The sequence below is a fragment of the Argiope bruennichi genome, chromosome 5 (genome assembly GCF_947563725.1).
Source record: "Argiope bruennichi chromosome 5, qqArgBrue1.1, whole genome shotgun sequence".
In the NCBI taxonomy this organism is placed as follows: domain Eukaryota; kingdom Metazoa; phylum Arthropoda; class Arachnida; order Araneae; family Araneidae; genus Argiope; species Argiope bruennichi.
The window spans coordinates 46,258,790-46,275,199 of NC_079155.1; the positions used below are offsets into that span (position 1 = coordinate 46,258,790).

The window sequence follows — 16,410 nt, forward strand, 5'->3', positions numbered from 1 at the left end:
CAAGTCTTAGCTAAAAGCAAAAAAAAAAAATTATTCAGTTTTATATAAAAATGGATTCCCTTTATAAATATAATGGAAATTTTGCACATCTTTTGCAAGAATTTATTGAATTATTGTTTGATAACTATTTTTAATGTCATGAAAAAGATGAAAATTGTGACATTTACCTGCAACCAATGTAAGAACGGCAATTATCCTCACAAACATGACATCTTTTTCTGGACTTATACATAAATGTGCAGCAAGGATCAAAATGCAACTGACCAGCAAGGCTGTGAATCCAAATGTAAAGAATACTTGGACGGTTATAAAAAATGCTAAGAACAAGGAGAAAAAAATAATAAGACTAAAAAAAGACATTAAATACATATTTGTTTAGTATATACATAAAAAATTAAACAAACAACATTTAAATATAAGGAAATGTATGATGCACACTTATGCAGAGCCCCTGGAAGTAATTAACTATCTGAAATGATAGTACACCGATACTTTCAAAGTGAACATCTTAGATGTTACTTTTACTTAAATTTAAGTTATATATAATATTATTTGCACTTATTTTTATATTATTTGTAAGTAACTGTAAACTTTTAATCAGGCGGGACAAAGGTAATATTTTCAAAAACTGATAAAATTTAAAAAAATTTTTTACCATTGATACACAGAGGACATTCATTCTTCCAATTAAACAGAAAATTCAACTTAATTACAATTTTCAGTTTTATATGATTTTGGTAAATGGGAATTTTCTTCCATGGATATTATGATAAAGAAATTAGTTGTATTTGACACATTTACTATGAATTTTGGTTATTGATAAGCATGTGAAATAGTCAATCATAGTATTAACCCTGGTTATATAATGTTCCACTCAAACAATAAACTAATTATCTTTGACAAATTGGAGCATTTAAGTTTTTAAAATGAACTTGCTTAAAAAAATTGTTATATTTTTTAACATGTAGCTATTTATTACATCTGAAGAATTAATCAATAACCAATATTGATACCATAAAAAGTATTATACTACTTTACTAGATATTTTAAGATAATTAAATTGAAAATGATGATGTATTATTAGAAATAAAATAAGAATAACAACCCACCAAAGTTATGCAAAATTATTGTACAAATCCCAAGATATTCATATAAAAATTTAGAAACCAACCCTAATAAATTACTTTAAAACTATATTGTTTCACACCACCTACCATTTTTTTACACATGAAACATACATTAATAATTGTGCATATTAATTAGGAATTTTTTTGAAGTAAGTTTGCATAATCGGCAGTCTATTAGAATAGGAATATGGAAGCACTTTATAGACTTTTAATTTTTCTAATAGATATACTGAGCAATACATACGTTGTTCAATGAATCCTCTGAGTTTTTGATATTCATCTGTAAGGATCCAACGGCATCCAGCGTAATATTTTCGTAACGCTAAATCACTAGGATCATGAAAACTTCGAAAACAAGTTTCCCATAGACCTAATCTTACAAATACAGCTCCATAATGCCTTCTATCCGAATTTAACCAGTAAGGAGTAACAAATGCTATGAAAATAGCTGCAAAACAAAAGGCGGCGAACCCATTTGCAGCAATTCTAACTGAACTAGACTTAAATCTAGCCATTTTTTTTGAAAAGAATCACTTACAATTTATAATAAGTTGATATGCTGTTAAATTATTTGTAAAAAGCATTATTAATACTCTTAAAATCGATAATCATAGATCGCGGTCAATTCATGCTGCCCAGGGCGTGGTGTCACGGTTACTTCGAATCACAACGTAAACAAAATATGCCATCACTATGACTACTACTGCGCAGAAGCACTTCGCGCAACCTCAAGCTCAGCAAATATCCCAGAGGCCTTCCACATCAAGGCAGGATGTTGAAAACAATGCAACATGTAGTGTCATCTGGTGATGGATGGAAGAAACTCAGTAAAAGTTTGTTTTAGTCGCGGCAGCTGTTAGTTTCGTTTTATAGATACGATTGCTTATTTTTATTTCAGAGTTCTACCATAGAATTTTTTTTAATTCTCATTTCCTCTTTATACCGAATTATTTTAAGGTTGTTTTAATTTGAATTAATGTTTAAACTAGGAGTTGGCAATTTCTGCTTGTTGTTTTGGTATATAAAGCTTAATACCTTTCCTTTCTAATTTAAATATGACATTGACAAACCATGAAATTATCAATCAATGGTGATCTTTTGACAGTCGACTCTGAGAGGGATAAGAACAAATTATAAAAAAAAATTAACATTTTAAACGTTATCTACAATTGTGAAGTTGGCGCAATTCTTATAAAATGGATCGATTTGGGTAATATCCACATAGTGTTTTATAAAATAAATTGTTGTTAAAGAAAAATAAAATATGTCAGGAACATCAAACATCACGGAGAAGTAACATTTCTTTTCATGTGAATAATATATATATATCGAAACAAATAAGAAAGGGCTTCATCAATTTTTGACAAATTTTTTAATTTATTTGTTTAATTTCTACTAGGAATGATTTACAGATTAGATTTTTTTTTAAAGCAAAATATCAATATATGAGTTGTGTGTGTGTGCGCGCACTGATGATAGTCAACTACCTCTACTAAACTCGGCACATACTATATAACTTGAAGGAGAATATGTGCCCTCAATAAATAATTTGAAATGTTAATTAGTTAAAAAGTAAGCAAATGTTGACTTTTACCGCAATAACTTCCAAAAAATTATTACACGAAAATAAATTGTACCCCATTTCATTTTTTTTTTTTTTTTTAATGATATCGATCTAATAATTATACGAATTTTTGCTGCATTTTCACATTTTTTTAAACTGAGATTTCCCTAGTTAGTCCAACAATAGATTACATTTTTTCTTTGAAATTCAAACCGTTGTCACTGTTTTCTGAAATATTTATTTACAGGATTTTCTGTTTGTTAAAATCTGTATGGTGGATTCTGTTTGGTATCTGTGTAGTTTTGAAAACGAATAGAAAAGTGCAGTTACAATACCACTAAAGTTAGATGAACCCGACAATTACGTTTTTAATAGTGTTATGGGATTAGTCTCCATTAAAAAGGTCAACGCACACAATGAAGAGAACATATCTAATTAATACATCTTTAACGTCAAACAATTTGGTAGAATCATGAGCATGAAGTTATATCTAAATTATGTATTAAGATATAATTTAAGATATAACTAAATTATTATATCTGAAATTAAATACTTCCGGCGAACCAGTTAATACCTAGGAGGACGAATACAATAATTTCAATACTAAATAATTAATTCATAATTAATATTTTAACCATTAAATTTTCCAATTTGATTATTAAGTAGCTGAAATATGCGCTTTCCAATTATCTAATTAACGAATTTTTGTAATAACTATTAGAATCATTCTGTTACAGTAGCAACAAAATTCAGATTATAATTTTATTCAAAATTTTCATCATGTTAAGATGCGTTTACCTTTTTCAGTTTATTGATGTTGAAGCTTTTTTTTTATGCGTGTATTTATGAGTAAATAATAAATTTCATTTTAGAATCATATTTTGGAATACGAAGTACTTTGATTGTGAATGAAGGATTAGAATGATTACTGTGGCATACATTTTCTAAATACATTTAACAAGTGTTAAAAAATTAAAACTTTATTATATTTTGGTTTGCAATAGTTAATTTTATTAATTTATGTATTATAATTTCCAGAATATTCATTTATGAGCTTTCCGTTTTATCTTTAATAAAGGCAAAATTTTCAGCACATTTTCAGTATGTTTAAGCATTCAAACTTAAATATGAACATATTTTCTTTCCTCATATGCTCGCCACGTATTCTTGCCGACAATTATAACTTTTGACAGTTTCTAGAAAAATCACTTCCTAACTCTCTATTGTTTATGAGCTAATGATGATTTATAGGACGTTTATGACCCGTACGCAAATCCCCTGTACCAATACATTTATAACAATAGAACTATAAGACACAGTGCATTGTAACTATTAAATAAATATTACAATCATTGTCATATCAGAAAAGCAATTGAAATTCACTTCCATTTATAAAATTCCAACTGATGCGAATGGATTTGATGATATTAAAAATGAAGTTCGATTAAAAATAATTTGACTCATATTTCCGGATGGTTATTTTTTGTTTTATAAGTAGCACACTTTTTAATTTTAAATGCTCTTATTTCAAAAAAAAAAAAAAAAAATGTAATAAAATTATTTATCGTTTCTCCTCTGTCATTCTTATTCTTTCTCTGCAAATTTTCTCTCAACATAACCACTAAACAAAATGTGGTCGAGTAGGAAATGATAATAATTAACGTAAAACTGAAAGTTATGCGAGATTCCCGTTTATTTTGACATGTTTTTTTTTAAGGTTTGACTGCTCTAAGATATACACAGTCCAATTAGAAAAAAGTAACAGCTATTATACAACTCCTTACCCTTATAATTTGATTAATTAATCTTTTCTTGTTCATTAAGATTCCAGTGTTTGTTTGTTTTTAATGTGAAAACTATTGGAGACAGTTTCGAGGAAACTCAGCTGTCATTTTAAAAGCTATCAAAGTTTCCGTACTACACCGAGAGACATATTTAACATTCGACTTAATTTAATTCTTTTTTCCATGTTAATTTATACTATTGAAAAAAAAATATTCTAATAAATAGCGTAATCTTGAGTTGGAGATTTGCTCTAGTGTTATCGAAGTTGAAAAAACAAAAACAAAAAAAAACTAATAGTTTCTGAGAAAAAAAGAAGCTATTTTACTTTTTCACTTACACGCTTCTCAAAAATGATTTGCATCTGTTTTTTATTCCGAAAAGAAACAACGCAGTGTTTTCCACGAGTGCGGTTACCACTGAACGGAATCGGCTATTAGATTTCGAAAATATTTCATTTTAAAAATAAAAAACACAATAGCAGACATACTCCTAAGCTTATTCGTACATTTTTTTTTAATACTGAAATCTTTCTTATGAATCTTCATTGAAATATCGTTTGTTTTATTTCAAAAATAAATGTTAGCAATAATTTTAATTTAATAATATATTTTTTCTCGATTAAAAATGGATTGAATGTTTTGATCCAATTCAAATATTTGTATAAATCTTTTATTTAGCAGTTATTTTTTATTCACAGAGTAAATTTGTTCGTTTACGAATTTCAAATATAACTTAACATATCTATCATTGGAATTTTTTTTACAGAATATTTATTTGTCTTCTATTTTTTTTTTTTTTGTAATCATAGAATTTTTATTTCCAACTAAATTTCCTGTTAACAAATTAATTCGTTTAAATTTCTCTTAACAATCAGTTCGTTTGCGAATTTCGATTATAGCTAAATATAACTGGCATTAGAATTTTTTAAAATAAAATATTTGGTTTCCTTTTTCCTTTATCATTTTCTTTGCAATCATAAAATCTTTCCTTCCTTCTATATTTTTCTTTAACAATTCCATAAAGTAAAACACCATTTTTGGGCTCATAAAATTCTCATAAGAGCCCTACAATTCAAATTTATTCCAAACCCAGTAGTTTCATCAACTCATTTCATAATCTGTAACCCATACGTAATGAACTACTTATCCACAATTTTCAAAGACTTTATTACATGACAGTATAAGTCATAAACGAACTCATTCAAATATCGTTACAACAAATCGTTTGCTCGTTTCCGATGCAGCAACAATTGGAATTTCATTTCCGGCGACTCGCCATTCCTCGAAGAAGGTCAGTGGGCCAAGGCCACGTGCACCCCGTGTTTCCTTTATTGTTTCTTAATTTCCAGGAGCGGAAATGTTTTCTTAACCTCCATCCTTTAATCGCTGACTGATGGCATTCCGATAGAAAGCTCCAAGAAAAAGTATTTGGATAAATAAAAGGAATAAAGAGTATTTTTCTCGAGAGAACCAATAATCGTTTGCGGAATTCATAGTATCGTTTGGTTTGTTTGATTTTCATTGGTATTCGTTAGACATGATTGAAGAAAAGCGGGATTTGTTAGGAAAACTTTACACGAAGGAAAAATAACAATATATAGTATTTGAATAAATATTTGCAGTTGATATATCGATGTATCAACTTTTTTACAGTCGTTTTAAGAGAAATTTTTCTGCGGAAAGATTTGAGAAAAATAAATTATCAGGAAAATACAAGAATAAATTAAAGAATATTTAAAAGTATCATCAAAAACTGTACGGTCTCTCTACATATTTATCATGTATAAAAAAATTTATTTGTTGCAATAAAGTCTAACGTGTGCAATAAAAAAACGTATATTTTAAATTTTACAAATTAACTTTTTTTCTCACATAATTTTTTTTTTTTTTTTTTTTTTTTTTTTTGAAAATTAGACCAAAGGGTATTTTAAAAAAAATTACAAAAATTCAGGAAAATTTGCAAGCCAACTAAATTGGCATAACTTTTTATTTATACTTTTAACTTTTTACATAACTATTTACTTTCTCTTATACGTAGAAAGTTTAACTCTGACAGATAAACTGACAGCAGGCTTCTAAAGTGCCATAAGTCACAACACAACAACATAGAGAAAGTATTATAATCGTCACAAAATTCAATTCGAACTCGAGATTTTGACAAATCTCCACGTTTAAACTTCTGTGAGTTCGAAAAACACATTTTTGGCATTATGTATGTATGTGACAAAGATAACTCAAAACGTTTTGACCTAGAAGGTTGAAATTTGGCATACGGTCTTTACACCAAATTTGTCTATCAAATTTTGAGTAAAATTTGCTCAGAGGAAGTCAGTCTGTCCGGTTGTTTAAATATAAGTTAACACGATAATTACAAAATAAAAAGAGTTAGATAGAAAAAATTCGGTACAAAAGTTAACATATATAATGTAAGCGCCTATCAAATTGTGAACCAAATTTAACTGCGAGTTGACTGTCTGTCGGTCTGTACTTTGAGAAACAAGTAAACGCGACAATTCAAAGTCGCAATGACTTAAGTATATCTAATTTGGTATGCGATTTTGGTAACTGTAAATGCAGTGTTTTTTTTGTTTTTTTTGTGTCAAATTTACATTTCAATCAATTACTGAAAACGTGTTTAATAAAAAAATTTGATTTTTCGGATACTATTAACTGCACGCCAGGGATTAATCGCCAAATAACTCGCCAAGAACGATTCATCAAAAAGATTAAATTCACGCCAAAGGTTAATATTTCGTAACAATTATATGACAATGCCATGTAAGGCGCTCGCTCTCTGGCGTGACAAGTGTATTAGAATATGCGAGAAATTTTTATGAACCACTCCCACTGGTTGAATTATCATGTTCATGTGCAGATAGACTTCAAAAAAGGGCATTTCCTGTCTCGTGGAAATCTAAAACGTGGAAATTCATCAATATCTAGCTACGTTTGACTACCTAGCTATTTCTTGACGTTTACAATGCTTTTTCTTATATACTGCATATCCGAACGTAAGAATGTACTTTCAATGAATGGCATTTCCTTTCATTGTGAAGTTCTGTGCTACAAATAAAGCGCTTACTCATTTCTGTTTGACTGACAAATTAATAGATGTAATAAAATTCAGTAAGAGTGGCAACAAACTTCAATCTCGGGCTGGACAACTTAGAGCCGGTGAGTTGAAGAGGGTTTCAGGCAGGTAGATTAAAAAATATGATTAGCCTAGAAGCCAAATTAATGAATTATTGAAAAAAATGCTGATTCCATGAATTATAAAATTTTAGGACTGCAATTTTTGCTTACATCGAGTGATTATGTTATATTCCACTAGATAAGTCAAGTAAAAATGTAATGTTTAATGTTATATTTGTATGAACATTATTATGTCCTTATAATCTATCATAATTAAAATATTCTATTTGTAAGAAAAGAAATCATTAACTAATAATTATGGTGCTTTCTCAAGAATTTTATTACTTTAGTAATCTTTCCATGATATGCATATTAAAATAATAATATATCTTTACAAAAATTTGTAAAAATATATTACTTTTGCTAAATTAAAATATTTTTGCTAAAATTAAAATAAATCATTAACATATTATTTGAGCATGTTGAAAATATTTTTACAAAACCACCTAACATGCTAAAAATGTACTGACATGTGAAATTAAATTAATTAGTTATTAAATGAAGGGCCTCAATGCACATTATCTGTGGCCACAAAATGTCTAATTCCACCACTGATTATGAACAATCATAGCTAACAATGTTTAAGAATTTCTCCCTTACTGAGGAAATATTGTCTGCGCCAGTATCGATCTTGCATATGAACTTATTTTTGGGACAGTGTTCACGATTCCTTATCAATACTATGTTATGTACGATACCTTATGGTGTAACCAGAGTGTGGAACTCAGGGCATATACTCTTGCTGCAGTTGCCTGGGTACATTCTGGTGTAGGGCGCATAATTAAGAAATCAAATCGTTGCATTTTAAACGAAAATGTAAAAATTCTTTTTATAAATTAAAACGATTTCAGCAAAATGAGAGAAAATCAAAAGCTTTCAAAGACAATAGACTTCCTTAACTCGGAATACGGGCTTATAAGAAAAAGATGGCTATTAGATAATGGCCCTTTTTTTTTTTACATTCTCATATAAGTTGTATAAAGAAAATATAATAACCGTCAAAAAATTCGAACACGACATTTTGAAGAATTTCCACATTTTAGACCTCCCTGGGTTCGAAAAACGCATTCTTGGAAAATGTCCGTCCGTCTGTCTATCTGTGACAAAGGGTACTCAAAAAGACTTTGAGCTAGACTGTTGAAATTTGGTATACGGTCTTTGCATCTAATTTGCAGATTTCTATCAAATTTGGAGTAAAATCTGCTCTGAGGAAGTACGTCTTTCCTTCTGTTCGAATATAAGTTAATACGACAATTACAAAACGAAGAGAGCTAGATAGATAAAATTCGGTACACAGATAACATCTATAGTGTAGACATCCGTCAAATTTTTAACCAAATCCAACTACGGGTTGTCTGACTGTTGGTTTGTACTTTGAGATACTTGTAAACGCGATCATTCAAAAACGCTGTAATTTAAATAAATCAAATTTGGTATGCGATTTTGAGATTACAAATGCAGTTTTGCGTCAAATTTTTGTTTCAATCGGTTGATAAAAATGTTTTTAAAACACAAATTCGATTTTCGGATACTATTAATGCATACCAGAAATTAATCGCCAAGTAACTCGCCAAGGATTACACATAGATTCAGTGAAAATGCTAAATTCACACTAAAAAATTAATATTTCATAGCTATTGTATGTCAATGCCATGTAAGGCGTTCTCTGGCACAAGTGTTTCAGAAAGTATACTAAAAAGTTTTGGCGGGACCACTCCCGCTGGTTTCTGCATGAAAAGTAGAGTAGAGATTTTAAATCTTTTTGATTTATGGGAAAAGAAATTGCAATGCTTTTCGATTCTCTCGAAAATGACAAACATCTAGAGATTGTATAAATTTCAAAATCATTCAATAGAAGTATCATATGTGTTTAAAAAAAGAGTCATTTTTCAAAAATCTTGGCTATAAAACAAATTAAACCACGTTCCTGGAAATTGAATCATGAATAGTAAAAAGTATAGTCATGATTGATGTAACCAAAACATACATATCAAGATAAAAAGTACTCATAATGAAAATAAATTTCCCAGCCTCTCTTATTTGGAATATTAATAGAAGACGTGAAAAAAACTACCACACTACACTGGATGTAAGTAAGCTGGAACAATCTCGTTTATTTTCATTCCTAAAACCCTCTGTTAATCAAATAATAATAAAAAAACTAGAAAAACAGTATTTTGAATGATTTATCTTTTGGAATTTGGACTAATACTTTTGAATGCGAAAAACTGAAAATAATTTTTAGGGAAGATAAATTATATGAAATATTTATAAATTATATAAAAAAAAAACTTCTGCTGTTACTTTTAGCTATAGCAACATCAAATACAAACAACGGAAGATCGTTGAACTAACTGAAGCTTATACGTATTTTCATATCAGAATTTCACTGCGACAAAAAAAAAAAAAAAAAAAACCTTTACAATTTACTTCTTTTGAATATAAACTGACTTCAGCTAAATTATAAACACTTTCGCATTGAAAAAAGTAAACAAGTAATATTTCGTTAACAGATGTTAAGGGCCTTTAAAATGTTTAAGAAATTATGTATTCCTTTTCAAACGTGTATAAAAATTTATTACTAAAATTATAATCACAATTAAGGGGAATTAACATAATCATATGTAAGTTGTCCGGGATCGTAAGTAAGACATAACACGACTCTACAGCTTTAATAAGTAATTATACTAAACGGAAAGCTTCTTACCTCTATATTTGAAATGCCTTCAAAGGGATGTGGCATTAAAATAAAAAGAGAAGTTTAACAAGTAACTTCTTTCATTCGAATAATTTTATGGAATGATATCAAAATTTATGACATTACTAACTGCTTTTTGACACCAATTGCATTATCGTAAATATTCGTTGAGTTTTATTTAAATTAAAACTCATATGCATAACATGATGTTCAGGATTGTTCCATGAAAATATTTTTAAGCATCAAATAGAGACAGACATTTATTTTAATAGTCAGACATTTGTTCTGTTCGTCATGCAGATGAACAATTCTAATAAAGTCGAGTTTAATAAAATTGCACATAGTGTAATTCCATTTTTTATTTATTTATTCCTCATGTAAATTGCAGGAATATTAAACAGGATCGTTCTTTCTGAGCTTTAAACGATGGAAGAAAATCACGTAATTAAATATTTGATGAAGCAATAGAAACGATTTGAATTTGAATGCAACAATGAAGTATATCGCCGATAAGTTGTCAAAAAGTATTTTTTAAAAGACAAAGTTTTGAAAAAAATTTCACCATAATTAAACTAAGTTGATATTATTAAAAAATCATTTTTTAAATGTTAAAATAGTATATATATTGCAATAATATTTTCGAAAGTTATCGTGGAAAATGCTGAATCGACCAATTTTTAAATAAATTTATTTCTAATTAAAATTTCAAAAAAATTGTTACCAGGGACATATTTTTACTTTAAAAAGTATATTTATGCCAAATCTGATAGTTTTAAATCAAGCAGTCTGGTTTAAATAACATAGAAAGACACAGACACATACACACACATTTTTCTTTCCTATTAGTAGAGATGCAGTTGAGAACATGCTTCACATTAATTTACATAATAAATCCGTTTCAGACAAGTGCCATATCAATAGAAATCGCACTTTAAAATCAGCAATTCTTCAAAAAACAGCTACGTAAAAAAATTAAACACATCCATATTAAACATTACAGTATATTTGCATTTATTCGCAGATGTAATTTTAAATTAATGTAAGCTACTTCTAGGAAGATAAGTATGATAATGTAATTCTCGAAATAGCACGTTGCCGATGGATGAGAAATTAATAAGTATTTCGAAATATTTCCCTTTCATTAAATTGGTTATCTTTGAAAATAAAAGATAATTTAACACTTATTAAACATTTGGTATTTAACCTCACTTGCTTTATGTTTATGAAGAAGGAATTATTTTATCGACATTGCATTCACTTCTTGAAGTGCTATAGGATTGGAATATTACATATTTGTATATTCTTGATATGATGATTACACTATTATTTTCAGATCTAAATTAATTAAATCTTAATTTAATTATAATTTGATTTTATCCTATTGGCATCACATATCAGAGAATTCGAGTAACAGTAGATATTAAGATCATATTAAAATAAAACAACTGAAATGACACATATCACATAGCTCAAAAAGCTTGTATGCCTAAATCAAAATTATAAAATAAAAAATAAATTTAAAAAATTATTTAATTTAGTCTAGTAATAACTTTTTCTTTTGTTTTGATTTCTTATCTTTTCATTTGTCTGCTTTTAAAATTTTGTTTATATTCGACAGATTTTAAATACTGTGTAAATAAAGTTTTATTGTATTTATACAATCCTGTTGAGCCTTAATCGAGCAGTTTGAATGTTATGTAAATCTACTTAGCTCTCAATTAAAACATTTATCCAACTATTGTAAAAAATTTGATTTAATTTTAATGTTTTTGTAATTTTAGTAAAAGTGAATTAAGAAAAATAACTATTTTATTTATTGTAATGAGGTGTAACTATTATTACCTGACATTATTATTAGTGCTGCAATAAAAATGAAAGAAATTAGACATAATAATTCTGAAAAAGTAAATGAATTCCCACGTAACATTCAAATAAAAAAAGAGAACATTAATAATATGGAGACATTAGATAAAGAGCAATTCTATAGAAGGAAAAAGCAATTTCATTTTAAACATAGAAGTTTGATTTCTAGAAATTTCTACAATTTAATATCAAATGTTTACTACTTTCAAAAAAATATAGTGCGAAAATCGTTTGCAAGCACCAGCTGAACAAACTGAATGCGAAAATAATAATATTTATCTATTTTTAGTCCTTCATTCTTATTATTGGCTGCACATCAGGACGCTTATCAAAAAAAAAAAAAAAAAAAAAAACCCGCAACGTTTTGTTAGTAGAGTATTTTAAAATTAAAATTATTTGTACGAATGCAATTTTAAGTACGTCCTCCAGGTTGATGAAATATTATTATTAAATATAAATTCAGTTTTATCGAATCAGCGTAGAAACTTAAGTTTTTCTCCCACTAATTATACTTTTTTGTAATTATTTATCTTATATTTTAATTCATTATTAATAATCAATGTTAGAAACATTATCGAATTTTAATAGATTTGTTGTTGAAATTTCCGATTTCATTGAATTATGAGAAATTGTCCTTCAATATTAATAACAATTGGCAGTTATAATGTGTAATTTTATCATGTTCATTCTTAGAAAACAAAGAACCAATGAATGGCTTCGAATCTTTTTTAATTTATTGAAACCTTTATCAAGGACATAACTTCCGGTACAATCAATCTGTGTAAGAAATTCTGATTTCCTTTCAAGATGGTTTTTTTTTTATTATTATTCATAATCAAATTTCAAATAAATTTTTCTCTATCTATACGATAAATGATTTCAAAGTATTACTGAAACTAAGTCCAAATATCCATGAAAATATATACCCTGTCATAACATTGAAAATTAAATATTTCATAAAAAATGAAAATAATATATAAAAAATAGAAGTTAAATAAAAATATAAATAAATATTTGAAGTCTGATAAACTTGAAACTATTTGAAGTCTGAAATTTTGAGTAATAATTTTCATTTTCAATATGCACAGATTAAAAAATTACTGTAAAGGTCAATTAATTATTGATGAGAAATAAAAGCATTTCAGCAAATAATTAATAGCATTTATAAGGAATTATTTAATGAGATTTATAAGAAATTTTAGTAAACTACATTTTTTGACTTAATTTTTAATTTCGAATTTCTTGTTAAAATTAATTGATTTATAAAATAATCTTGACGTATATTAATTTATAAAAACCATCAAATGGGCGTGTGTTTTTTTTCATTTAAAGAAAATTTAATAATTGTAACAAATTATGTCACAGTAAATTTTTATAAATGAAATTTTTGTATCTAAATTTAATAGAGGTAAATAATTGTTAAATTTTATAAAGGTTAAAACTTATTTATTATTTTAGAAATAATATTAAGAATAAGAATTTTAATTTCACTTAAAACAACTTTTCGAACTATTCTGATTCGGTGTATTCTCCCACATTTAACTGTTTGAAAAAGAAAAAAAAAAATCTAAAACTCGCATTACTCTGTTAGGTATATGTTTGTCTAATACCTTTCCTCCGATATTTTTTTCATATGCTTGTTTTATATCTCGACAGTAAAACTTTTATGTTTTTAATGATTCTGAAAACGTAAGCAATATTTTATTTATTGTGATAAAGTAATTTTTTATTTGAAAATCCCAAAATTAATATTTAGCTAAAATATTAATTAATGTTTTGAAATTAACTATCAATACAAGAGTTTTTTTTTTTTTTTTTTTGTCTGTGTGTGTGTTTATATCATATTAAGTAAAAGTTTTTTTTTTATGTTTTTGAGATAATATTTTTTGAGCATTTAAGGTTTTAAAAAAAGTCCAATTTAATTCATGATTTATTTCATTTGTCCCGCTCTGTCTTTCATCAATGATTTCCCAAAAAAGAATTTCTAAAAGGAGTTTTTTCAACCTTCAAAACATTTTCATTCATTAAGTAATTATTTTAAAAATTTACTTTTTTTTATAGCGTAAGTATATAAATTCGCTTTATTCCACTGATTTTTTGTTTCTGGAAATTAACTGTTGGGTTTGTAAATTAACTGAAAGCATTTTTAATTTTGTTTTAATTATTTCGTAATATTTAAAACAAATGCTTATTTTTGACTAAAATTGCAAGCAAAAACAGAATTAAAACCCAAGAAATTGAATTTAACTATTTGATAAACTTTTTTTTTTTAAAATAATGTATAGTTTATTATATTTACATTGTTTTCATTTCATTTGTTCCTCTTAAATTTTTCTAAATATCCTGTTCAATTACATTAAAAAATATGTGCAGATATTTGAAATGAAAAAATTGCTGTTAAAGATGCCAGAGCAATTTATTAATTGTTAGGTGCCTTTTTTTTCCCCCTCTATTGTATCAAGCATCTTCAAGCATTGTAGCAAGAGATGAAATCAATTTTTTTTTATTATCACTAAGTTTTAAAATTTATGAAACTCTAATTTACGTACTTGTTCTCATTTAGACATTATTTAAAGGTTTTAATATGTTACTTTTAATAATTTTCTTTTTTGTTATTTTAATATTTGATATTATTGTACAATTTTATTTAATTTGGTTTGTTTCATGTATATAAAGACTGAATTAGTTGCCTAATAAATAAATTAATAAAAAAGTTCCAATTCCATGAATTTATAAAATGTTGGGACTACAATATGTATTTGCATTTTGTTTTAGAATAAAATATAATAATATTAATTATTTATATATTATTTACTGATATATTAATTATCTAACTGTTTGTGTTATGTTCCATTTTATAGGCTCTATAAAATAGCATTTTTAATGTTACATTTGGTTGAAGTTTATTAATTAATTATAATCTGCCATAATAAATGAATAGCTTTATTTTAGTTAGGAAATTATAGTTAATAATTATAGTTGATTTTTTCAAAAATTTTACTGCTTTTATCATTTTTGAAAAATTTGTAAAAAAACATATTTTCACAAAATATTAAAATGAAATTATATTAATCATTTATATCATACTAAATTATATTTGTATCAAAATAAATTATTAATATGTTAAGTCAAAAATAAATAAGTTGAAATGTGAAATTCAGTTGATGAGTTATTAAAAGTTCCTATAAAGCCTCGTATAACATGCAGTGTCTTGAGTCGTAAAATGTCGAAATCGCCTCTGATGCCATTTGCGAGAACGAAATCCATTAAACGATAATATGTTGATTGCATAACTACGTTTAATCGTTCATTCCGAATAAAAGTTCAGCAAAAAAAAAAAAAAAAAAAAAAAAAAAAGACTATTCAAACCGTTATTATCAAAAGTGAAAGTACTGAATATTGCAAGTAGACATTAAAATACTTCTACACAATGAACAATGGGTTCAACGTTCATCAAAATCGCTCCTCCTTCAAAGTCAAAGGTTGAAATAAAAAGAAAACTGTGCTCAACCTGCGTGTAACGGCAACTGTCTGCAGATGCTTATCACCCAAATAACGGCTCCTCTAATTTGTTCTACATAAATGTCTGAACAGTGGACATAGACTTGTATTACGATCTTTATTCAAGTAATAAAGAGTTTAAAACCGTACTTCTGCCTACTTTTTTTCACTGTTTTTTGTTCTTTATAATAGCAAGGTTTAGATCAATTTTTTGTTTTTGAAATTTTTAGTTCGAAATATCAGTTTTGAATTTCCAAAAGATAATTTTGTAGATACAGCGTGTTTCATAAAAATAAAAATAGGAGGAAAGAAATGTTTGTTTTTTAACTACTACTACGCAGGCAATCAGCTGATTTTCCTGAACTATTGGTTTTATTTGATTTCAAATAAATTGTTTAGATATAACTTCATTTACATGATTCCGTTACACTGTCCGACATTAAAGCCGTGTTATTGTCTGTCCTTTAATTGTCTTACTTAAATTCTAGAATTTTTCTAATTAAATATAATTAGATGGCGTAATATTTAAAAACACAGATATGATTCAGCTATCGTCTAAACTTCGCGACATTGCGATTTCATTTATTTTTTTTTATTCGTCTTTTTAATTACACGAATCCTTCTGTTTTTAGCTTTCACTAATGAAGGAAAATCATGCGATTAGATATTTGATGAAACAAT

At 26.9% G+C, this 16,410-nt stretch overlaps 2 protein-coding genes across 4 annotated transcripts in view; one reads left to right on the forward strand and one right to left on the reverse strand.

Moving 5' to 3' along the window:
- LOC129968698 (uncharacterized) overlaps nt 1-16,410 on the forward strand; it is a 713,943-nt gene that overhangs the window by 670,942 nt on the left and 26,591 nt on the right. The window lies entirely within an intron of this gene.
- The window catches only part of LOC129968701 (uncharacterized), a 33,432-nt gene that overhangs the window by 4,058 nt on the left and 12,964 nt on the right, over nt 1-16,410 (reverse strand). The window contains exons 1-2 of one of the 2 annotated variants that reach the window (XM_056082863.1): nt 1,372-1,822; nt 168-317 (exon numbers count right to left, since the gene is read on the reverse strand). In XM_056082863.1, the coding sequence (XP_055938838.1) occupies nt 168-317; nt 1,372-1,642 (421 nt within the window). In that variant the 5' untranslated portion in view covers nt 1,643-1,822. Of the gene's footprint in view, nt 1-167; nt 318-1,371; nt 1,823-16,410 lie in introns of those variants that run through there. The other variant, XM_056082864.1, reaches the window with a different exon arrangement.